Source organism: Ambystoma mexicanum, chromosome 13 (genome assembly GCF_040938575.1).
Source record: "Ambystoma mexicanum isolate Mex_15411 chromosome 13, UKY_AmexF1_1, whole genome shotgun sequence".
In the NCBI taxonomy this organism is placed as follows: Eukaryota; Metazoa; Chordata; class Amphibia; order Caudata; family Ambystomatidae; genus Ambystoma; species Ambystoma mexicanum.
Window position 1 is genome coordinate 804,360,871 of NC_090938.1, and position 25,464 is coordinate 804,386,334.

General features: G+C 47.7%; 1 protein-coding gene across 1 annotated transcript in view; it reads left to right on the top strand.

The window, feature by feature from the left end:
* Window positions 1-67: 67 nt before the first annotated feature.
* The window catches only part of VPS52 (VPS52 subunit of GARP complex), a 57,338-nt gene continuing 31,941 nt past the window's right edge, over window positions 68-25,464 (top strand). The window contains exons 1-10 of the mRNA XM_069635238.1: window positions 68-256; window positions 12,607-12,697; window positions 12,791-12,843; window positions 14,118-14,193; window positions 15,665-15,732; window positions 16,239-16,414; window positions 17,114-17,264; window positions 20,030-20,130; window positions 22,852-22,984; window positions 23,270-23,327. Of these exons, the coding sequence (XP_069491339.1) occupies window positions 200-256; window positions 12,607-12,697; window positions 12,791-12,843; window positions 14,118-14,193; window positions 15,665-15,732; window positions 16,239-16,414; window positions 17,114-17,264; window positions 20,030-20,130; window positions 22,852-22,984; window positions 23,270-23,327 (964 nt within the window). The 5' untranslated portion in view covers window positions 68-199. The remainder of the gene's footprint in view (window positions 257-12,606; window positions 12,698-12,790; window positions 12,844-14,117; window positions 14,194-15,664; window positions 15,733-16,238; window positions 16,415-17,113; window positions 17,265-20,029; window positions 20,131-22,851; window positions 22,985-23,269; window positions 23,328-25,464) is intronic.

Below are 25,464 nucleotides of genomic sequence, written 5' to 3' on the forward strand. Positions count from 1 at the left end.
AGTATCTGACAATGGTTGGCGGAAGCTCTCCGTTGTTTACAGGATGGGACAGTGGTTGGCGGAAGTCTCCGTTGCCTACAGGCTCTGACAGGGTTGGCGGAAGCTCTCCGTTGTTTACAGGATGGGACAGTGGTTGGCGGAAGTCTCCGTTGCCTACAGGCTCTGACAGTGGTTGGCGGAAGTTCTCCGGGTTCGCAAGATGGAGGCGGCGGAGCTGCGGTTGCGGGGTCCTGAAGAGGAGGAGGAAAGTGGGGCGGTGAGTTGGGCAAGATTTAGCTCCGAGAGGCCACCGTAAGGAAGCGTCAACTGTAGAGAGGAGCGTGGCAGCCGCTTCCGGCCTGAGGGCTGCTGGAGGTTGCATGTTGCTGTACCTTTTGCAGAGCACCATATACCCATTGCACCCACAGATGCTCTGCAAGACACAGGCTCTCGCCCCTAGATGCCAGCAACCCTCTACTGACACCACGTCAAAGGCTTTCTCTACCTCCATCACAGGTGCATAGCGCCCCCCTGAAGGTGGGTGCCCCTCCCCACAGCCCATCTCTCCCCTGGCTGCACTGCAATGGAATAGTTCCAGCTTAAAGCAGCACTTTATAGCCAAAACACAAACTCAGACAGCCCCCCCACCCCCCGCCCATGTGCCATGCCCCCTTTCCCACATAATGAAAGGTAATGAATGCAGTGCACAGAACGCAAAACAATTTGGCTCGGTTCTAGTTGAGAGGCCTGTGAATGTCCCAGACAATTTTGAATGTTTTCACTTGACTTTGAAACGGATTTGTTACTTCAATCTGCAATGAAAATAATGCAGTTGAAGCAAAACCAAATGTGTACTTTCATTGTACAGTTTCTGCCCTCATGGGGGGTCTCTCTAACAAGACATCAATACGCAGATGTGTGCATGTATACAGAGATGTCCAGCTTTGCAATGCCATGCCAGAGTAACTTTTCTAGTTCTAGAGTTGCTTTGAATGCTGGCACTTGAAATTCTTATTTTAAATTGCTTAAGGCAACACTGCAAGAGCCAGAATAGTACCAGGAGTGCATGGATCTATTCATACATGGGGTGGTAAAAACGTGAGCGCCGTATATGAATCTACGCAAGTGATCTACCCATAACTTTTAATTGGCCAATCGCCCAAATAAAACTTTGCACGTTAATTGTATTAGTACACCTCTTAAAAAGAAGGTCTTTGATCCCTAGAAATGTTTGTGACAATCAAAACTGGAGCAGTCCTGGCCCTTTAAACTTCTTGCATGCCTGTAATGCATAAATAAACAAGCATTGACACAGCAATTCGTTTTGGCTGTTGTATGGTGAAAACATTTTCTGAATGTATGCATGCACACAGACACACCTAGGCAGGTGGGGCTATTTGACGGGACAGCAGAATGAATGGAGGGGTGCATACATGAACATGATTGTGAAGGTCAATGGATGAATAAGTGAAGGGAGGCTATGCGAATGAATGATTATTGTTTCATATTAGATTATCATTAATGAAGGAAATCATTCATGAGTCAACCGTGCCTTTAATTTGCTTTTCATAACTGAACCTCATTCCATCTTACCTCATTACATTCCATATTCCAATAGTGACCTATTATCATTCCACATTCCTTCAGCTAATAACAATACCACAATTATGAGGATAGAGGAATAAGTAAGTTTATGGATCCCAGGTGTCAGAGGTTTGACAGAACAGTGCTGCTATTCGTTTGCTCTGGATATTGTGCCCGGCGATGATCATGTCTTTTTGTGTGTTTAATACTTGAATGGCTTAGCGTATTGACCCACACCTAGCATGGCTACCTCTAGTCTAGTCGTACCAGACGTCCATTATCTTGGGGGTCACACTGCTGCAGTCTCACCTTGGGTAGTCGGGGGGCAGAGGGGTCCCTAGCTTTGTTTCCTGTCACCCTGATGTATGCAGGCAGAAGAGGCTGCAATTACTTCACTTATTGGAATTGTCCAAATGCCAAACATAAGACAGTGTACAGGGAAAAATGTCCTAGATAAACATGTCCAGAGACACTGAAAGCAACCGCCAGCAGTACGCATGGCACAGAGGCTTCCGACAACTGGTCCTCTTTACGATCAGCCTTTTTTAAGTGAAATATTCACGTACATTTGCAGGATCTTCCTGGGAGAGCTTAATTACCTTGACTTTGCTGCTGTGATAACACCATTTACATGTTGGCGAGAGCAATCTTTTTGTTACCTTTTCAGTTATTGATTTTTCCTTGAAATCTGAATCTTTGACTGCAGCCTATATTTGCAAGTGTTAAACGTTACCTTTTCGTAAGCTCTGTGGTTATAGAGTAGACTTGAGAGGGAGTCCATATACGAAACTGACAAGCTCACCTCATTTCAATTTCAGCTTTATGAATACGTTTTCTGTAAAAATAAATACAAATCAAAATAGCAACTACATTAAATACTTTCCTTTAAAAAAGCAGTAATGCACATTAAAATCGGAACCATACGTCATACATTCACAGCATTACAGTTCATGGATCATATTTTAAAACCATGAGCCTAAAACCTTTCCACTGCGAAGGATCATTGCACAGAGCCAACAACATAGCTGGACCACTCTGTCTGAAATGCACCTTTCCCAATAACGGTAGCACGGGTCTGCTACTAAGATTGCGCAAAATAACATAAAATGCAATGCATCTTCCGGCGGAGTGAAAACTGCAGGAGCATTTAGGAATACTGGCTGCTTCCCTCTTCCATCTAGAGATCAGCAATTTCAAGGGAAACGCACCAAACCTAAAGTTCCTTATTAACCAAGTGGCATACATGTTCCTGATGCACAGTAAATGGGGGCTCTACGCCAGCTGTTTTCTTGATTGCTAGATAATTATGAACCGTGTTTTTTTTGTTTTGTTTTTAATTCAACGTCTTCTCTTTGCATTGTTTGGTTGTCGAACTGCAGTTTCTTAGCACTGTATTTCCGAGTAGGCACTACCTTACTGGTTTCCAGAAACCATGAATCCAGCGGATTTTCAGCTGGGCTTTCACGTCATTTAACTATTGGATGCCTGTCCTCACATTTCAGTAGCTCACTCAATGCACCATGTGTTAAATCGGCTGCTACATTGGTCGAGGCAGAACACCACATTATAAGGGTTTTCTTCTGATGTTAACCAGTAGGTTGTTGTTCAGCGTGGCGAGAGTATGATATGATATGATATGATATGGTATTTGTAACGCGCCTATACACAAGTGTTTCAAGGCGCGACGAGGCAGGGAGGGGGGGAAACAAGGGGAAGACAGACAAACGATCCTACTAGGCCAGGTGTCATTCAGATCGCGCAAGTGCAGAGGTAAGGGGAAAAGGAGAAAGTGCAGGGGGAGGAGGTGGGGGGGAAAGTGCAGTACAAGGTAAGTAGCGTAATAAAATAATAAATAATAATAAAAGGGCCAGCTGGTGGCAAGTGCGAGGTAAGTGCAGAGCAAGTGCTGGGAAGGGGGCTGTAGGGATGCAGTGACAGTCCCACAGTGCAGGGGGAGCCAGGGAGGCAGTGCAAGTGGAGAGTGGCTGGGCCCTGGACCGAGGTCACAGAGTGGCCCAGATGCAGGTTTAGTGCAAACTTCAGTGGGGAGTTTAGCAGGGGAGAGGGAGAGAGAAGGCAGAAGCGAAGAGGAAGGTTTTGAGGTGCTTCCGGAACCGGAGATGGTTCTCCTCAAGTTTCAGGGAGGCAGGAAGGCTGTTCCAGAGGGAGGCCCCTGCTGCGGAGAGAGATCTACCCCCAGCTCGTTGCTTCGAGAAGCGGCTGACCATGAGGGAGTTGGAGACGGATGAGCGAAGGGCTCGTGAAGGCAGATATTTAGGAAGAGAGAGTTGAAGGTATTGTGGCCCCAGGCCCCAGAAGGCCTTGTGGACAATGCAGAGGGTTTTGAACTTAATCCTCGCAGCCACTGGGAGCCAGTGAAGAGATTTCAGTCCTGGAGAGATACGGTCCCTGGGCTTGAGGCCAAGGACAAGTCTCGCAGTTCTGTTCTGGATAAGTTGCAGAGGGCGGAGAGTGGAGGCAGGCAGATTAAGATAGAGGCTGTTACAGTAGTCCAGCCTTGAGAGAACCAGGGCTCGGGAGACAGTGAGCTTCTGGGGGAAGGAGAGGAAGGGAAGAATACCTCTGAGGAGGTGCAGCTGGTAGTGTGACTTTTTAGAGACGTCAGAAATATGAGGAGAGAAGGAGAGTGTGGAGTCGAAGATGACCCCGAGGTTTTTAGCTTTGCAGGTAGGGGCAGGAAGAGGGCCAAGGGAGGCCGGCCAGAGAGCTGCAGGAAAGGAGGGAGTGGGTGTGCCGATGAGTAGAATCTCAGTCTTACTGGCATTAAGGCAGAGGTCATTGGCGGCACACCATTCCTGGATAGCAGACAGACAGTCGGAGATGAGGGAAGGAGAGGAGGAGGCCGAGGGTAGCCTGAAAATGAGCTGGGTATCGTCCGCATAGCACTGAAAGTGGGGGCAGAGAGCGGCGATGCGGTGGGCAAGGAGTGCCAGATACTGATTGAAAAGCCAGGGAGAGAGGTTGGATCCCTGGGGGACACCACAGGTGGAGAAAAAGATGTCAGAGAGGAAGGAGCCCATTTGGACCTGGGAGGGTCGACCGGAAAGGAAAGAGGTCAGCCATGCCAGAGCCTGACCAGTGATACCCAGGTTATCACGGAGACGGTTGAGCAGGATGGCATGGTTGACAGTGTCAAAGGCAGAGGAGAGATCGAGCAGAATGAGAACACAGGGAGTGTTGGAATCGAGGTTCAGGAGCAGGTCCTCACGGATGTTCAGGAGAGCAGTTTCCGTGCTTCTGGCCGCTCTTAAGCCGGATTGATGGTCATGAAGATTACCAACATATTCAGCATGGAGGTTAAGCTGGGAGATGGCCAGTTTCTCCAGGAGCTTGCCCAGGAAGGGAGTAATGGAGATTGGGCGATAGTTGGCCGGGCAGGAGGGGTCGGAAGAGGGTTTCTTGAGGAGGGGGTGCACAAGGGAGTGCTTGAGGGGGGATGGGAAGACCATCGGTATACCGAGGCACACCAACACACTCTCAGGAGTCTTTGCAAAAAATGTGTTCTTGGCTGTGACCAATGTCTTGGCAGCCATTTCCGCAGTCTTGGCCTTATATGCCATCAAAATAGCCTCAATTGGAATACTCCCAACACCTCGACCCACAGGAAACAAAGCACCATTAGACTATTTAACTTTTTATTTTATTTCTTTAAAGTGCATATTTGGTTTACAATTGAAACCTTTTACACTATATTTACTATAATACACAACTTTTACAACAGATCATACATACTTAAAACATTACACTTTTACGCTCTTGCTTTTGCGCACGAGTAGACCAGTCAAGCATGCCAGAGATAAACAGTCCCAAATATGTATAGGACACTGTGGTAGGTTGGAATTGGGAGACCCCTTCAAATCCGAGTGTAGCTCCTTCAAAATACTAAGTAGGTTCCTTGTAAGACTTCTCATGTATAATTTGCCCCCGACCTATTTCTTTGCATACAGTCGAAATCGCAGGAGTCATCTTCCTCGTGGCAGTACTTGGCAGGGAATTGAATCTAGTGGCCCAAACCAAAGGAGAAGAGAAGCAAGGGTTGGGAACCCAAACCAAGCGAACGATACACGTACTCTTCCTCGTGGACTCAGAGCTGGGTGTTGTGACTGTGAAACCTAATGAGGAGAAGACCAGGGGAAGGGAGTCATACCCCCTGGTTATAAGAGATTGTGTTGCAGATACCAAGAGAAAAGAGTAATTTTCTTGGCAACTTGGATCTGAAGAAGGTCGAACAGGCTTGCGGAAGGGAGTCACCCCCCTGTGTCTTGTTTCTGACACAGGACAGTGGACGCTTTTACTTTAATAGACATCCTGACAATCTTATTGGGTCTTTAGTTGAGGCAGGGTAACCCCTCTTAGGAATATGGAAAGATAGGCTTTCTCTTGCTTCATTGGTTACCAAATGTTTATAGCCCCACACATGCCACCTTTGTGTCAGTCTTTCCTCTGCACCCTTACACTTGCCATCTCTTCATTCGACAGCACCCACACATTCTCCACCATAAATACTGACAATAATGCACAATACCAAGCCACCCAGGTAAAACTGAAAGCATTCAATCACAATTTCGGCCAGTGGGGAAATCACTTTTGAGTATCCACGTGTCTGCATTCCTGGCAAATAGTTATCTTCTAATCTTTTATCAGCCTCCCATCCAAGTACTGATATTTTCAAAGTTGTTATTCTTTTTTTAAAGTTTTAGTGGTGCAGATTTAGACAGGAGCTACAGGTTCTTTTTTTCAAGTTGCTTTCGGACTCTTCTTATTTACAGCGTCCATCAGTATGAGACCAAGTAGGGCAACCGGTTACTCTGAAGGGAACAGGGACCAGGTACACCATCACATCCAGCTCCCAGACATCAACTCAGTCGTGGAATGTTCACTCGGACAGCATTCTCTTTCAGTGCATCCCAGCGCTCACAACACTCCTTCACTCATTCCTCACATAGCACCTCTGATCTGTTTACAGGTAACTCTCCTCACCTTCTGGCCATCAGTGAGACATGGTTTAATGACTTCTGAGCACCTACAATTGACAACCTTCTCCCGGTGGGAAGAAGGCAGAGGCAGAGCTTTCGACTCCCAGGACTGACACCTGGAGAGAAATACGTTGTGTGGCGAATCAAGGGATTCAGTCACTTTCCCCAAGGGGGGAGCCCCTTCCATTTAGGTTGTGGAGGTGAGAGCCAGCTATGCAACATTCCCCCTATGGGTTGCAGTAAGCAGGACCTAACGGGGAGAGACTCCCCTCTTGGGGATAGGGACTCTCTTTCCATTGAGGAACTCTCTTCCCGTAATCCACCAAAAACCAATGTAACATCATTGCTTCACAACCCTCTAGACTCCTTTTACACATGTTACTGTGCTAAAATGACAGAGAACAAGTTATCAGTGTAGTACTGTGAAGAGTAAGAACACTGGAGTCATAAAGAATGCTTATCCGACAAACACTGAGATCTGAGGCTGGGAAACCTGGGAAGACGCTGTTCCACACGTCAAGGACCAGCTACTGCGGATAAGTGCCATCAGTGTGTGGTACACCCGACAGACTGGGGGAAGCCTGTCAAAGTCGCAGGAGGGGACGTGCAACCAGGGCTGGGGAAGAGCCCTCAAGTTGGCAGGCCGAAGAGGTGAGTCGCATTTGGGAACGCATGAAACACGTCCCAGTGAAAAGCGAGATTACCAGAAGGGTGAAACACATGCAGGGACTCACTATCTTCATCCCAGTGAATGGCAAAACCCTAAAAGGAACAAGAATTCAATAGAGACTTTACCTGTATATTTAAGTGAGGGGGAAAAAACAGCCAAAAGAAAAAGGGTTGGTCCAAAGACCCATGTGTGAATAATAAAGGAGGATGAAAGACTGTGAATTGGAACGGATACCCAGAGTCTTAGACAACCTCAACAGAAAGCCCAGAAAGTGGATCTTAAGCATCCAAGGAAACAGTACAGAAGGGCCTGGGAGAACCCTTTGAAATAACTTGCGAGGAATAGCAAAATACTATTTAAGAATCTCATTCTGAGGAGAACTTGCTGAAAAGCCACCTAGGAGAAAGGGAGTTATTCCCCTGGTATCTTTGTTTGTTAGAATAGTGGTAGGGTCAGTTAGACTAGTTTCATACACAGGACAGACTTTTCATTTGGACTTGCATCCTAGGTTAGTTGTGGTAGGTAGGGACACCCTTAGAATAGGGAACATTAGGCATTCTCTTTATTAATTTGAAATAAAAGCTTTAAAAATGGCACCTCTTGGTCTGTCTTCTCCTTCTGACGTACCTCAAGCTAAAATATACATGATGCAAATATGAATATATTGATATATTTTAAGTTCTTTCTGTAAGGTTACTCACTTTTTGTTTTGATTGCCTCCTGACATGTGTTTCGAGCTACAGGACTTCGCCTTCTCAACTAGCATGCCTGTACCACCAGTTTTACTCTGTCAAACCCCCTTCATGAAATTAGCGTTGCTCTCGGAAAGCGCATCTTCAAGATCCTCCCTTTCTTATAAACAGCAATAATGGACACCTGCAAAACCTCCCTTACCAACCTCAATGCCATACACGCTACAGGATCCATCCCTCGACCATGAATGCATGCATATATCATCCAGCATGAATCAAAAAGAAATGCGGGCCATGATCTTTTGCTGGTCTGTAAAATCTGTGGCTTGCGAAAAAGCATGTGAACGGTTGGTCACAATGCAGCTCTTTTACCACTTAGAATCAAATGATCTCCTGAGTTGCAGTTCAGTTTGCAACATCCAGGATGAACTGAGACAATGCTACTAAATATCAAAGAAAGGCTACTGGGTGCCAGGGGTGGCCGATAGACATGAGTTCTGATACCATTGGCTTTGTCCGGGACTATCACTATTATCGGGGGCCAGTGATCACATTGTCTTGATGCCTTGGTGTAAATTCCATTGTGGCGACCCTAATTCTGGGAATCCGTTGATATGTCAAGCACTTACTCTAGGTAACAAAACCAGGCTTCTTTTTACTTGTTTGAGAGTGTTCTCTCCAAGTGGAAAAGTATCAGCATTGAAGGAGCGGCATCTGCAGATCCTTAATCTTTAGGTTGCAAAGTTTAGCTAGAATGGAGGGGGGTATTGATTTGAAAGTGAGCAAAATTACCATTTTGAAGCCTCAGGGAAGTATATTGCCCCAAATGGATGAACTTGTTTGGATAGAAGTAAATGTTAGAAAAAATGGCTTCTGAAAATGATTAGTTTGAATCCACTTCTGTCCCTCCTGCTTAGCATGCCCCCCAACCCCTCGATAATGCACAGACTTTCTCACATCGTCTATCCGCCCCATCAGCTGCAGCACACACCCTTCATTAACACCTGCTGGTTCCATAGAAATGTCACCCCATACCTTGGTTGCAATAAAGTGTAACAATTCACCTTCAAGTAGGAATAGATATGATTTCTAAGATTGACAATTTAGGAATCTTTTGAAATCAAATAATAAAACGGCATCATTTTGCACACAAATTCCTCATTATGCATTTTCCTTACTGGAAAGGGGGACCTATTTACACTATGCACATGGAACGCAAGTCAGTTATTGGGGTTTATACAGTCCTTTGCTGCCATCTGCATGGTCTCTTGGCTCTTTGGTGGGTCTGAAATAGAGGGGGGATGGGTTTGGTTAGTGGGGATGGAAGGACCATGCGAGATGGATTTGCCTTTGGGGTGATGTGTGCAGCTCGGAAGTATCTCGTACTGCGTAGGCCTGTTTCCAGGAGGTCTGTGTCCCAGAGGGGAGCATCGTGTGCCCGCAGTGCGATGTTGTGTTTGTCAAGACTGTGATCTAGAAGTTGTTTGAATAGGTGTAGCGTGTGATAGTTGCTGTCTGTTGGGAGGGTTGTGCAGGTGGCTTATTTGGAATACGTATTGCATGTTGTAGCGTAGATTGTGAGCCTGCTACTGTAGGAATCAGTCCAGTGCAGCCCTCAGTGGGCATTTGGGGCATCCACCCGGTACAAATAAATATTAGATGAAGGAAGGATTCCCCTACAGTGGGGTTTCTACAACTTAAGATGCCATTTTTGACCCTGTCCTCCAAAAAAACAAATAACGCTCCTTGCTGTGCAGTTGATGTACAAATGGCTTGGCTTAAGTATGCCCAAGGTGGATGCAGTTCTGCATGTTCTTTCATTAAATGGGTCCCTGTTTCACACTAGAAGGAACTAGGGAAGGCAATCTCTCACTCTAAGAACCTCTCAGAGGGTGAGTATTATTATGCATTCATCGAGCACTTCCATCACCTGTGAAACGTAGCACTGCTCTTTGTACATAGATGGAAACCTGGAAGTAGACATTGTTGTTTGTACAGCTAACACGTTTTCTTCCCCACACAACACACCTTTGTAACTTCGTGCAGGGCACAGGCTCACTCCACATACCCTGCACTCACTATAACACAAACACTATTGCACATCTCCTCTGCCATTAGAATGAAGTTAGCTTCCCGCATAACTATCTCCTTCAGCACAATTCCCCCTTATTCCATAGCATTTCCTCTCCTCGGCTGCGCCCACACACACTGCATTTAGACATGGGTGACTACCAGGGTCTTGCCCCCCTACCCCTCTCGCAGAACTTTAATGGCTGAAACGCACACACCATGCATCATAGCACCTCCCAAATGTGTGGACTCCCGCCCCTCAGAGGGTGTTCAACCAAAGCCTGTTATGACGAAAGGCGCTATAACAAATGACAAAATGAATGAATAAACGTGTTTTGGTCAAATTGTGATCTACAAATCTCACAAAGTCTATTCACTAGTCTGTCTGTCAATTTTCTTCCAACATCAATGCATTTAAATGCTGTGCTGAACATGAACTCTGCTTTGTGCACAGGAACAATGCTGCTAGTACCCTACTGCCCTCCGTGCTAAAGCACCTCAGAAAGCTGCCAACGAGCCCAATGCTTCCGCTGTTTGGCCGCCTGGACAAATGCACTTGCTGTTCTAGATGACGGCAAAACGCACAAACTGACCTTGTATTATTCACATAAATGGTAACAAAAAACACACTGCTGTTCTGACATTACATGCTGCCCATCAAAATCTACTTCCTGGCCTTACCCACTGTTGTATTATCGACCTGTTTTGGTTCCAACACACAGGCCACACATCTGGACTCCCTTGGCTGTGTAGTGCATTTAATCAGGAAGCATGTGCTGCTTTCACAGGGATGTGCTCCGCCATATTTGCATTCTTTCATTATTGATGAAGATCCATTCTGTATGGGCAGTTCTGCTCTTCCACGATTGGTGAAGAGCCATTCTGTGTGGGCAGCTCTGCTCTTCCACGATTGGTGAAGAGCCATTCTGTGTGGGCAGCTCCGCTCTTCCATGATTGGTGAAGAGCCATTCTGTGTGGGCAGGTCTGCTCTTCCCCAATTGGTGAAGAGCCATTCAGTACGGGCAGCTCTGCTCTTCCGCGATTGGTGAAGAGCCATTCTGTATGGGCATCTCTACTCTTCCCCGATTGGTAAAAAGCTATTCTGTATGGGCAGCTCTACTCTTCCCCAATTGGTGAAGAGCCATTCTGTGTGGGCAGCTCTGCTCTTCCATGATTGGTGAAGAGCCATTCTGTGTGGGCAGGTCTGCTCTTCCACGATTGGTGAAGAGCCATTCTGTATGGGCATCTCTACTCTTCCCCAATTGGTAAAAATCTATTCTGTATGGGCAGCTCTACTCTTCCCCAATTGGTGAAGAGCCATTCTGTGTGGGCAGCTCTGCTCTTCCATGATTGGTGAAGAGCCATTCAGTACGGGCAGCTCTGCTCTTCCATGATTGGTGAAGAGCCATTCTGTGTGGGCAGGTCTGCTCTTCCGCGATTGGTGAAGAGCCATTCTGTATGGGCATCTCTACTCTTCCCTGATTGGTAAAAAGCTATTCTGTATGGGCAGCTCTACTCTTCCCCAATTGGTGAAGAGCCATTCAGTACGGGCAGCTCTGCTCTTCCGCGATTGGTGAAGAGCCATTCTGTATGGGCAGCTCTGCTCTTCCACGATTGGTGAAGAGCCATTCTGTATGGGCATCTCTACTCTTCCCCGATTGGTAAAAAGCTTTTCTGTATGGGCAGCTCTACTCTTCCCCAATTGGTGAAGAGCCATTCTGTGTGGGCAGCTCTGCTCTTCCATGATTGGTGAAGAGCCATTCAGTACGGGCAGCTCTGCTCTTCCATGATTGGTGAAGAGCCATTCTGTGTGGGCAGGTCTGCTCTTCCGCATTTGGTGAAGAGCCATTCTGTATGGGCATCTCTACTCTTCCCCGATTGGTAAAAAGCTATTCTGTATGGGCAGCTCTGCTCTTCCCCAATTGGTGAAGAGCCATTCAGTACGGGCAGCTCTGCTCTTCCGCGATTGGTGAAGAGCCATTCTGTATGGGCAGCTCTGCTCTTCCACGATTGGTGAAGAGCCATTCTGTATGGGCATCTCTACTCTTCCCCGATTGGTAAAAAGCTATTCTGTATGGGCAGCTCTACTCTTCCCCAATTGGTGAAGAGCCATTCTGTATGGGCAGCTCTGCTCTTCCGTGATTGGTGAAGAGCCATTCTGTGTGGGCAGCTCTGCTCTTCCACGATTGGTGAAGAGCCATTCTGTGTGGGCAGCTCCGCTCGTCCACGATTGGTGAAGAGCCATTCTGTGTGTGCAGCTCTGCCCTTCCACAATCGGTGAAGAGCCATTCGGTATGGGCAGCTCTGTTCTTCCGTGATTGGTGAAGAGCCATTCTGTGTGGGCAGCTCTGCTCTTCCACGATTGGTGAAGAGCCATTCTGTGTGGGCAGCTCTGCTCTTCCACGATTGGTGAAGAGCCATTCTGTGTGGGCAGCTCTGCCCTTCCACAATCGGTGAAGAGCCATTCGGTATGGGCAGCTCTGTTCTTTCACGATTTCTTTAAGGTACTTGATGTTCTTCGCTTCTTCACTGAGCTGGCACGTTGCAGTATCTGCACCGCTCCCATTGTTTTGTTTTCCTTCATATGCTGTGTTCTTGTTATGGAACATCCTAGGTGCCGGCAGACATGGGGGATGATGCCTTGCAGCTGAATCTGGGGGACCTGGACCTCACTTCGGATGAGTTTATTCTGGATGAAGTGGACAGTGAGTTCCCTGTTGCATGTAAACAGATGTTGATTGCTGTCTTTCCCCGGTCCAAGTTGTCTATGTCTGACCTTCTTTCTTCTTGGTTTGCAGTTCACATTCAGGAAAACCTGGAAGATGCACTCGTGAAGGAAGCCCTGAAAACGGTAAGTGCTTGTGCTCTGCAATCTGGTACCCTTTAGCAGATTCCTCTTCTGCGCCAGCAGCAGGCCCCAAGACTCTGCACTGCTCGTCCTGTGCTCAGGACCCAAACACTCCACCCGTAGGCTCCAGATTTCATATTGCACTGATGTTCTCATGTGGCTCATTTCACAGGTTGTGTGGTTGGTGGATATGCTGCTGTGTCCATTGGATTCCCTCTGGATGACTGTTGTGTAATATTCTTTGTCTAACGTCCTTGACCTGGGTGGCTGCTGTTTCTTGCTGCAAGCACTCAGTTTGACATAGCCGTTGCTCCTCAACTTGTCAGCTGCGTTGTTGGATATGGTTTGATTAACATCCATGTGAATGCTATTACTGTTGTTGAATCTATTGTTGGTTGTACTTTGGTATCAAGTGGCAGGGTGTTTGCATATGCTTTGATTGGCATCTGTGCTGTTGGCAGTGCTGATGGTGGGAGTGTTTTTGGATATGCTTTGATTGGCATCTGTGTTGTTGGCAGCACTGACCGTGGCAGTGTTGTTGGTTAGGCTTTGATTGGCATCTGTGTTGTTGGTAGCACTCGATGATTGTTGCTGGATATGCTTTGATTAACGCTGTGGTTTCTAGTATAACTGTTTAATTTCTTGCTAGATTTTCTTTGCCTTACATTTTCAATGCCATGTTAGTTGAAGTCCTCGCACGCTGCCCATCTTTAGACCGTCCTCAGAGCAGTGAGGAGTTTTGGCATTGAAAGGGAGGCTCAGAAAGGAGATGAAAAGGGAAAGTTGTGTGTATACGACAAAGGTGATCAAGGAATCTGATGTTAGGCCTGTAGCCATTGTTTCACTTGTGGTCTGTATTGTTGTTGACTATGCGTTTTCTGGCATTCAATCTTTTCAGTGGCCGTTGGGTTTCCTGGTTGACATTGCTGTTTTTGTCTCTTGTCAGCTGTGGTCTTTTTGTCTGTGCTCCAGTTGACGTTGCTGTGTTTAGATCTGTCTTGCCAGTGGTAGCCTTTTTGCCTGTGCTGTCATTGCAGTAGTTGCCTGTTCTTGGTGTATTTGTTGACACCCATTGCCAACACACTGCCCGACATTACTCCAGTTGGACTTCCTCATGCTGCTGGATGTGTAGAGTGCACTGCCACATACTGCCTCACTGGTACTGCTGTTGCTGCACTATTTTTGATGTGCTTGTCCTAAAGAAGCGAGCACTGGGTTGTGCTTGCAGGGACAGACTCTACTCTTCACTTATTGACCGCTCTCTGTTTCCTGTGCAGGGGGTGGATTTGAGGCAGTACTCAAAACAAGTGGAACTGGAGCTGCAGCAGATTGAACATGCGTCCATCAAGGATTGTATCCTTCCCCTAGGAGTGAATGCGCACTTGCACGGTATCTCCTCTGGTGTCTCTTTACAAGTGTGGCTACACCTGGGTCTCATATCTTTGCAAGGTCAGAAAGAGGAGAGGATAACATCATCCTGACGTTTACACACAGTACATTAACAGAAGTAAAAGGGGAAATGATAAAACTGGATGCACTCCAGGCAATAATCTGTTAAAATACAAACCTAAAGGCTGCGTCCATACTTGTGCCCCCCTGCTGGGTTCAGTCTGCATGAGGCCAGCCACCTGGATGCCCAACAGTAAGCTTATCTTGGAACTCCACCCCCCCCTCCCCTGGCCGCCACCTTATTTGGGGTGTCAGTGATGGATTGGATGAGTTCTTATAGAACCTACGTTTTCTCTAAAATGGGAACTTTCAACAGTCAAAAATGTTCTGCATCAGTGAAACCATTCTGTTTATTTCCTGTCTAGTAGGGACTATGTTCGTGAGTCCAGAGATCCAGGGCCTACGCTAGGAAGCAAGGTTTCTGTGTAGTGTCGCAGGACAGCATGCAACAAAGTACCTCAGTCTCGAGGAGTTATAGTGTCCCAGTTCTCTTTCCTTGGGCGGGGTCTGGTACTTCGGTACCTTGGTCCTGGCTTTTTGTCGCTGCTTGGACCTGTGACGCCCCACAGGAACACTGGATGGTCTGCAGTGGTGTTCTCTGCAGTGGACATGTGCCTATTTACCCGCCTTCCCTTGGGGTCTAAGGTGCTTGATTTCCCATCACAGCACACCTTGTGTAGGTAGCCCTACACCTGGGCTCCTGTGAGTATATCCTGGCAAGGTCAGAGGATATATAGTGTCTCTGACTGGCTCCACCGTTTATAGGATTGATCCTTTGCCCAGTTCCTCCCACAGTCTATACTCTTGCCTGGACTGTCAAGCTTCCTGCTTAACCTCTTCCCCTCCCACCACATGGTTAACGTCAGTGGCGGTTTGCAATTGCAGATCCATTACGGGCGTTCCCCTCCAATCTGTGTATTAGTTGCCGTAGGGTTTGCTTCAAGACTTTTGCCTGCGATTCATGCAGGCCTTTGATCCACTTATCCATTTGTGCGCGTGGAGTAGAGACTCCTGCCCGCATGTGGACCCTTGGACCCAGTCCCAGATGCTGAGTGTTTGACTTGGGGGGATCCCCTTTCTACTTACTCCTGGGTTGTCATCACCGATCAAGTGGCTGCCCCTTTCCCTCAGAGATCCCTGGCCACCCCACTCCTTCACCTTTCAGCTGTGGCCAAAGTTACTTTGTTACAGCCGCCACAAATCTGTGGATACAAGAATCCCCAGTAAACTCATTCTGTGAGCCCACTGCAGTATCTTTGTATGGAGTGATCATTTGGTGCTGTAGTCTTACCCATATTGCTTAAACTGGTTAAATGCCTTTTACCCGGTGCATGCCACATTCTGGGTTTTTTCCTTAATACAGTTGGCTTCTCAGATATCAAAGAGAGTCAGAACATTTCCTCTCTGCACAATCAAATCACAGCCTGCGACACCATTTTGGAGGTAAGGCCACACTGCTCGCATTCTAGATGCTGAAATAAAGATGGAAACCACAGAGATGCTGCATTGCAGGTAGAACATGCAGACCTGGGATTTAGCCACAACCAAAGTCCATGGTGTATCATGTGCTGACTGCTGTATTACCAGCTACTACTGCCTGGTTGCATGGCACGTGACCAATGAGATATCTGCACAGGGTCGGCGGGTTTAAGTTTTAGTCTGTCGCCAGCCCCAGACTGTAGAAAGTGCAGCAGCAGTGGAACCCCAAGAATGATGGGAATTGTAGTTTTGAACAAAGGTGTTTGGCACAGACTGGCTCTGCAAGGGCAAGGAGATTTCAGATTGACAAATTGAGAATTGTCATTATACCATGCAGGCAACTGCAAGGCCAGCCCACAGTCCTGGCTAGTAAGATTGTGTGCGCGCCTGGGCGTGCTTGTCCATTCTGCTGTACATAGCACAACGCCAGCTTTCACGATCTGTTTGTTCACCTCTGGCCCCACTTGCAGCGCATGGAGCAGATGTTGAGCTCCTTCCAGTGCGACCTGAGCAGCATCAGCTCTGAGATCCAGACCCTGCAGGAACAGTCCATCACCATGAACATCAAGCTGAAGAACCGCCAGTCCGTGCGCAGCGAGCTCAGCCAGCTGGTGGACGAGATGGTGGTCCCCACCATCATGATCAGGTGTGCGAGAGGGTCTGCCATTATAATGCCACGGTCAGAGGGAAGGGTGTCCAGTGCCATTATTGGGGGCGAGATACAGTAGGCTTGTGCCATCAGGGGAGATCTCGAGCAGGGCGGTGAGGAAAGTTCTGCCTCGATGCCAAGCCCCGAGGAAAAGAGGCTCAATGCCATGAGCATTTGAGGGTGGGCAAAACTGCCGTTGTTACCAAGATCTCATGAGAGGGTGCCCACCGTTACTGCCTGGAGGTTGGACAGCACTCGCCCATCGTACCTCTGACAGGATACCAAAAATAGCTCAGAAAATTGGTAAAAACACAAAGGTTTTCACTTTTTTTGTGAGATTAATGCTTTAAAGCTGTGACATTAAAAGGCCGGAATCCTGGTTTATCTGCATAGATATGATAGTGTCCCTGCCATATTGCTGCAACAGTGATTAAATGATTGAACAAGAGGGGTCTGTCGGATTGTCACCAAATGGCTTCCCCTCCTTAGACCTTCAGTTAAAAAAGTTAAATTTGCAGTATTTACAATCAGGGTCTCCGAGCTGTCCCCATTGGAGGGGGGTTACTTTGCTGGTATCACTATCCATGATCGAGTTACTGACGAGGTTGAGGAGGAGCTTCTATGTGGCTATGCGGCACAAAGCAGGGAGTGCGTTGTGCAGGTTATCTCAGACCCTTTGTATTTTAACTATTTCAGTACCATCTTGGACACCCCAGTGACCGAGCAGGAGTTCCTAGAGCAGCTCCATGAGTTGAATACCAAGATCAACTACGTGAAGGAGCAGTCATTCCGGGAAACTGCAGCATGCGCAGATGTGCAAGACATATTGGACCGGCTAAAGATCAAGGTTAGGCACAGTTTCCTATGGGTTCACTCAGCCCTTATTTCACTGCCCCTGTCCTGTTGCTGACTGTAACTGAGGTGCTACTGACTTACCTGGCCTCCAGCTGCTGTGTGCAATGGGACCTCCAGCTGCTGTCTGTAACCTGACTGGGTGCCAGCTGTAACCTTGTCTGTCGACTGTAACCTGACCCCTTGCTGCTGGTTATACCTGGCTGCTGATTGTAACCAATAGTTTTTTGCTGTCTGTAACCTTGCCTGCTGCTTCAGACCCTAAACCAATGTCTCGCTCCCACTACTGTGAAACTAGGTCTTCTTCTGCAGGCTGTAACCTGTCCTGCTACTTCTGAATGTCACCCGGCTCACTTTAACCTGACCTCTAGCTGCAGATGGTATATTTACTGGCTTAAAAACAATGGAGTGGCAGGTGTGACGAGTATGACGACATGGCGAACAGAAGGGTCTCAGACGTTGGGTGTTCATAAAGAAAATCCAAAACAGGGTGCAAAGAATAAAGCAAAGTGTTAAAACGTAAATGATTTAGAAGTCCATCCATGAGTGAATAATGCAAATTGAAGGTGCACTTCACCCATGAAGTCAAATAGGTGCCCCAATGTACTAAAACCCCTAAAGTAAACTCACCCGTCACATCTAATCCTTTAAATTCAAATAAAGGTTTACTGAATCGAAGGGTCCTTGAAAGTGACTTGTCAGAATAGCCAAATCAATGGTGCAAGGAAGAATATAAACGGAAAGTCCTTCCCTAAATAACAAAAGTCCAGCAATTCAAAGTAGGTTTTCTCAGATAGACCAACAACAGGGCCACGTACGAGAAGCAATCAAACTGGGACCTGTAATTGCCTTCTAGGTGCAGGGCCTCTTAGGCAAGGGATCAGCTGGATCATGTGCTTTGGTCCCCCCGACCCATCTCTTGGCATGACTCCGCCTTCCTCCAAGAGTCTACATTACATTCCTTCTCTTCTTTGCCCCTCACGTCCTCAGGGGGCCTGTATTGTCGCTCCTTTCTTCAGGGGATCTTTGCCTTTGCCCCTCTTCCTCTCAGGTGTCCTGTTTCTGTCCTGGTCTCTCTTTACCAGGATTTTAGCAAGGTTTTGCCTTAGCCTCTTCCCAGGCTTCTCTGGCGGGTCAGCTCTTTCACCTTTCTGGCTTAGGTGGGGCTGCAGGGACACTCCCCCTTCCCCCTGGGTTAGTCACTTTCCTCAGCCTCTTCCTAGGCTTCTCCGGTGGGTCAGCTCTTCTGCCCTTTGGGCTTAGGTGGGCTGCAGCGGTACTCCCCTTCTTCCCACTGGGTCAGCCAGTCTCCTTAGCCTCTTCTTAGGCTTCTCGGGTAGGTCAGCTCTTCCACCCATTAGACTTGGGTGGCCTGAAGGGTTACTCTCCTTCTTCCCCCTGGGCCAATCAGTTTCATCCAGGCTCAGGCAGCTTCCAGGCAGGCAGTGCTCCAGGGTAGTCCAGGCTCCTTCGCCCAGGCAGCAGCACCTCCTTCGAGATACAGCTCCTCTTCATGCAGCAGCATCTGGAGAAGTACAGGGACCCTGTCTAAGACAAGTTCAGAGTGAGCTGGCTCTGCTTTTATAGCCAGACTCCTCCTAAACCTGTTGGCTGCTGATTGGTGGAAAGCCCTGCTTACAGGATTTGCTGGTAGGGTGTTTCCACTCGGGTCCTCCTGTGTTTAAGCTATCTTTCTGATGGCCAGTTGGGCTTCTATTACTTCAATTGTAAATTTACCTAATTTGATTTAGTATTCGTTTTTTCTCTTAATCCTGGACTCCTTTTAAATGTTTGTCTGATCCTTGTCGTCAGGTTTTTATTTTATTAATTTAAGTAGCTCTTAATTTCCCCAGGTTTCTCTATGGAGATTTGAACTCGGGTCCTCCCATAGACTCTATGGAGTTCCAAACATTCAGGACTTTTCCTGGTAGTGGCGAAGGAAAAGATCAGGGCCTTTCCTCTCAGCTGCTGCAGTGTCTCTCTGCCGTCATCTCTCATTGACTTCCATCCTGCAGAGTGGAGCACGCCGCCATCCCGGCTCCCAGTGTTCTAGCACAGGCACGGCAAGGGGTATGATATGATAGGTTATTTATAACGTGCTTAATACCCAGAGGTTTCTAAGCGCGGACCCAGGGATCGAACCTGTGTTGCTCCGTGTCGTCTTGCTTTGAAGGCGAGCATGTTGCCCCTGAGCTATCCTCCAGAGACATCCATGCTCCATAGTGTCACTACCTCCACCAGGCAGTCCTGGGTAAATCTCTTATTCACCACATAGGATACTTGGAGCAATGCCAATGGTTATTGCAAGTGAGCGAGTATGCGGAGGCAGGGGGTTCCCCCTGATTGCTGTGCCTAGGGAATAAAACTGCACCACACTGAGTCCCAACAAGGCCCAACATGTCATGGCGTTGCTTTTGTTCCTTTGTTCCCATGCAGATGGGGCTTACCCTAGCATAACTACTCCTGTTAGTGGCAAGATGAAGACTGATTTGCATATGGCTGATTACTCTCTGTAAGGGTGCAGGCAGGATAAAATATAATGGAATGGAAACTGCCCAGATAAGTACCAGTGTTTATGATGAATTTGGGACCTTCCATTCTACACTTTCTGGCTTTAGGCTTCCTTTAATCTGACCCGCTACTGATTTATAAACCTACCCTCTTGAGCTCTCGCTTACCTGATCCTTATGCTGCCTGTGATCTCATATGTGTCACGCAGGCCTCTTTTAATGTGTGAATTGCTCATATCTTATTTTCCAGGCAGTGACAAAGATTCGTGAATTTATCCTGCAGAAAATATACTCCTTCCGCAAACCAATGACCAACTACCAAATTCCTCAGAATGCACTGCTGAAATACAGGTCAGTTCAGGAAACTTCTTCAACCACAGGTATTCCACCCTCTTTAATGTGCCATCATTATTCCCCTGTTTGGTGGCCCTGGTGTTAATCTCTTGAGCCAGTGCCTCCGATTTGGATCCCTCTGGTCATCCCTCCCCCACTCGTATCCCCTACTGTGTGTAATGCAACGGTTTGTCCTACCTGTGCATAACACAGCAGTCTTTCTCTTCTTCATGCAACGCAGCTGTTCCCCCTCTGCTTAACATGCCACCCACCTTTTTATTACCTCCTTTGCATAACGCGGCTGAGATTCTCTCCTCTGCATGACCCACCCGGTTTCCCCTATTTGGTTTAACATTCGTTATTGACCCTTCTGTATTATCTGCTGCTATTTATTTCTCTGCATATAGCTGCTGTTATTTCCTCCTCTTTGTACCTCTGTTATCATGTCCTGTAAAAAACTGGCGTTAATCCTCCTGGACATGTCAGCTGTTTTCAGGATTGGATCTTTCAGGCTAACCTGTGCAGACCATGGTCTCCCTGTCAGATTATCCCCCTAAAATAACAACGCCAAGCATTAGGGGTTCTATGGGCTAGGACTAGAAGGGAGAATTGTATAGGTCCTTCCGGGCAACATCAGATATCCCTTCTTGGTCTGTGGTTGCAACCTGCTCGTAGGCAGAGGCAAACCTGTTTCTCTATAGTTTCTTACGCTTACATGTCCATGGTTTGCGTTCTGCAAAAGGTGTTAACTGAGCGTAGGCGACGGCAAAACAGGCATCAGCACTTTGTTCATGTTGATGTCAAACACTGACTTTTTAAGTGAGCATAAGCCATTTATTACTATAAATAGTAAAAACATTTATACGTGTATCAGTGGGGTCCAAACTGCCCTTCTATAACTCTGGAGATCTTTGCATAAGAACCTTACATGGAGGGCACCACTACCAAGTCGTCGCCCAAGGGCCACCCCTACGAAGACCCTGCCATGGCCACACTGAATGAATGCTCTAAGATGTTCACTTGGCCCCTCTACTACCTACCCTTCCTAGCATATTCAACCTCTGTGCCTAAAGACGTGTGTTATCTGCAGACCAACTAAGCCACTTGCGCACAGCAATTGAATAACCTGCCCAACAGCCCTCACTCACCACAACAAAACAACTCTATAATCAACATGTGTATCAATAATGGGCAGTGCATCCTAGCACCACTGCACATGAGCATCCCCTCTGAACACAAATGCCTCTATGCACGCAACACAGTACACCTAGAAATGGACTGCATTTAGCAGACTAGCAAAGCTCTGGGACTTTTCCCCTCTGTCTCTCCATTGACCTCACCCAGCCCCCACTCTTTCAGATCAGCCAGAGCGTCTGGAGACTCAGCAAAGGTCTGTGGCGTGTGGTTTAAATCCAAGTAACGCAACATAACCCTAGCCGCGCCAATCCAGAGATTAAGATCTACACAGTTAATTAAAGGTCTTCTAGCGTCCTTACTGGACTGTGGCTATCTATCTCCGCTAATCCAGTGGAATAGATTCCCTAATTAAAGCAATGGCACCTTATCCTTTGTAGGGTGGTTGGGGTAATAAGATTACGTTTTGTATAGTGCTTGCGTCGGATTTGCATTTAAGAGCTGTAATGATTGGTTTCCATGTTACTACTACTCGTGGCACTTCATTTATTCACCCCGGGAAGGCAGAAGGCTGAGTTGGCCCAAACAGGATATAGTTGCCATGATATAGTTGCCATGTCGCATGACATCCCAGAGCGAGTGCCATGTACTTTAGCTATCGCCCACATTTTCAGTCCATAGGCAGAGTCAGGGGTAGTCACTGTGGATGTTGGTCTTCTTCTTGGTCTAGCATGTTGATGCTGCCCCCTATCTGTGATTCCTGCGAATTTTCATCTGATTCAGTTGTCTGATATATCCGATCTTTAGTCCATTTCTGTAGAGTCTAAGCTCCTTCTTTGTACAGGGTTTTGGGGCCATGTGATGGGATGAATTTGCAGACTTTGTGCAGTGCAGGGTGTGCGTTAAATGCACTCATACCTAGTGTTGTCAGTGGCGCAGATTCCTTTTGAATAAATACCAATGTTTTCATGTCCTCATTTCTCTCGTCTTTGCTCTCAAAATTGATACTATACCACTGAAGAAGAGTTTACTTCTGCATCTCTTCATTTGTGGATCTACAAAGGCCTAGTGTGGCTCTCAGAAACAACTCCGACCTTGCTATCCCCTTTTCAAAGGCCCTCTTGCACATGCACCCATGTGCATTCTTCTCTGTGCAAGGCAGCATGTCAAAAGAAGATGCCAAAGGTCCATTGTGAAAATGGGCTCCCGGGCACTGCCCTCAACTCGGGGAACATCTCAAGTTCCCCTTGTTGACTACTCACGCTGTTGAAGGCACACAAAATGAGCGCCTGGTGGTACACTGGGTAGTTTTTAACACACTAGATCCTCACAGCTCCAAAGTAGGAGAGTCGGCATGAGGGGCACTAGTATTTGGTAATTCGTGACTGGCACTTGGGGATCTTCCTCTTTAAGAGAGGCATTGACCAGTTCACCAAAGGTGGTGAATGTCCCCTAAAGAACCCATCGACATGAGGCCTCTGTGTCCTGCTCCTGATAGGCCAGAGTATGGTAAAGAGCTTCCCTTGGTACGTGCCAACAGCATATCCCGATGTTCTTCACTCTGGCTCATGGCCACATCTTGATTCCTTTGCGTTTTTGTCACAGGTTCTTTTACCAGTTCCTACTGGCCAACGAGCGCTCAGTGGCCAAGGAGATCCGAGATGAGTATGTCGACACCATGAGCAAAATCTACCTGTCATACTTCAAGTCCTACACCAGCCGACTCATGAAGGTGCAGGTGAGCCAAAGCAAGTGGAGCGGTTCTTCCTCCAGGTGTCTCCCAAGGGTTGAGGTGGGGATGGCGGGGAAGGCGACCTACACCACCTGGCACATAAAAGCTGAATTGGGGTTCTAGGGGTTCCACATGTTGGGCCACAGGATTGGATGGATCTGGGTGTGTAGTGTAAGGTGTCGCCTCTAGAATAACCACAGTATTTTCCCAGGGATAAATGTGCAGATATATCAGGATCTCTTCTGCCCTGGCCTGTGAGTAACCATGGTAATCTTTGTCTCCTGAGTCCAGTATGAAGAAGTTGCTGAGAAGGAAGACCTGATGGGAGTGGAAGACACAGCCAAGAAAGATATCCTTTTAGTGCTCAGCGGGAGGGGAGCCAGCGAGACCTAGTGGATGGGAACGCAGGTGGGGAAACAGGGAGGAGGGGCTCCTTCTGGAAAGGAGAGCCAGGGGGTAGCTAGATGTCAGCTGGGAAGGGAGCCAGCTGGGAGAGCAGCCAACTAAAACTTGGGGACAAAGCAGGAGGGCCTGGGGGCGGTTGGGCGGGTGCAAACTGGGAGAGGAGAACCAGGTGCTAGGTGCAAGCAAGCTGGGACCCAATGTGGATGGAAACAGTGTTGGAAATAGCAGCATGAAGGGTAGAGGTGACCAAGCAGGTAGGTCAATCTCTTTGGAGAGGAGCCAGCTTAGAGAGAAGTCGATGGCAAAGGAGTCAACAGGAAGAGTACCCAGCTGTGGGAGGAGTCAGTGGGTATAGGAGTCCTAATTGACCCCCGACATCCCAGGGAATAATAAAGCAGTGCCCTCGGAGAGCGCAGCAAGACATGTAAACTCTCCAGAAAACACCAATGTCATTGATCTCAGAGGGCCTATAGAGCAAGTGCGGGTACATGCCATGATCTCCTACCCGAAGCCCTTAGCTTGCAGATGGAGGCAGCCCCTTCTCTGACCCTGCTTCTTAAGGGTGCAGCAGAGAGTCAGTGGTATAGCATCCAAAAAAAATCCCCTATACAAAGTACTGCTGTGAGAGATTAGAAGGGACACTGAACCTTGCTATCCATCCCCTCCCACTCATAAAGTGAACACTGCAATCCTACTACATCCCTAGTAGATAACCACCCCTGAAGCTGAGTCCTGCCCCTTGCTCACTAAACCCTGGGCGCAAGCAACCGGCTTCCCTTCCTTAGACGCCAACAGTCCCCGAACTATGAAGTATTTCCCCACTTCTCATCTTCCATGGCTACCGGGGAACCCCTGAACCCTGCAATATTACCCAACCCTGGCCGCTGCCAGACCCTGCAGTCTCCTGGATTCTTCCTAGAAGCCATCCTGCCTCTGAAGTTGGTCATGGTGCTCCTCCATCCCAGTGACATGTCAAGCCCTTACAGCATGTCGACACCCTGCTTTCTTTTCTCCTTCCCTCAGTCCCCCTGTTATTCATAACTCTACTCACTCTTTTTCTGCCTCTCTCGGTTTGTCCCCCATCTCCTACCTCGGTTTCGTCTCTAGATTTTATCTTCTCCTCTATCCCTTGTGACGCACTGGTTTCTTCATATCCTATTAACTCCTCAGATCACTTTCTTCTACCCTCCTTATTTCCTCCCCCTCACTTTCCTTCTCATCCCCCTCCTTTCTACATCGCAATCGTCGCTCTGTCAATATTTATTCATTATTATCTTCTCTTACTTTGTCGCGTCCCTGTCTGCAGTCATTCTCATAGCTATAATACCACTCTCGAATCTGGCCTTACCTCTACTCTGGACTTTCGCTACCCCACTCAATCTTTTACCCCCTCCTGTAAACCCCCTCATCCATGGCTCACCCCATGCCTTAGATCTCTCTGGTCCTTTCGAGAAAAGTTAGAGTGCCGCAGGAAAAAGACTTGATCCCCCTCTGATCTTCATTCACTCTCCTCTTTACTCCCCATCTGATTCCCAACTCCTCGCTGCCAAGAAACAATACTTTCCCTCACTCGCCCTCTCCCTATCCCCGATCCGCATTGTCTTTTACAACTCCTCTACAATATCTTCTCTCCCCGCCCTCCTGATCCTTCTCTTTCCTCCTACTTATCCACCTCTGACTTTGCAGACTACTTTACTTTAAAAGACACTACTCTCTGCTCTGCCTTCACAGCCTCCCTTTATTCCCTTATTCCACATCTCTCTGCCTTCCTCTTTCTGGTTCTGACACCGCCCACTTTTTATCTCGTGCTCATCCTACCACCTTTCTCACTGTTCCTCTCCCTTTGACTCCCATTCATTCTGTATGCTCCCAGATTCTTTCTTACCTCACTTCTCTTGTTAGCCTTTCTCTCTCCTAGTCCACTTTTCCCTCTACTTTTAACATGCTACTATCATCCTAACTCTGAAGAAACCTTCTCTCGATCCCCCTCTTCTTTCTAATTTCCGTCCTAATACCCTTCCCTTCCTATCCAAACTTCTGGAGCGTGTGGTCTACTCCAGGTATCCTCACCAGGTTTGCAT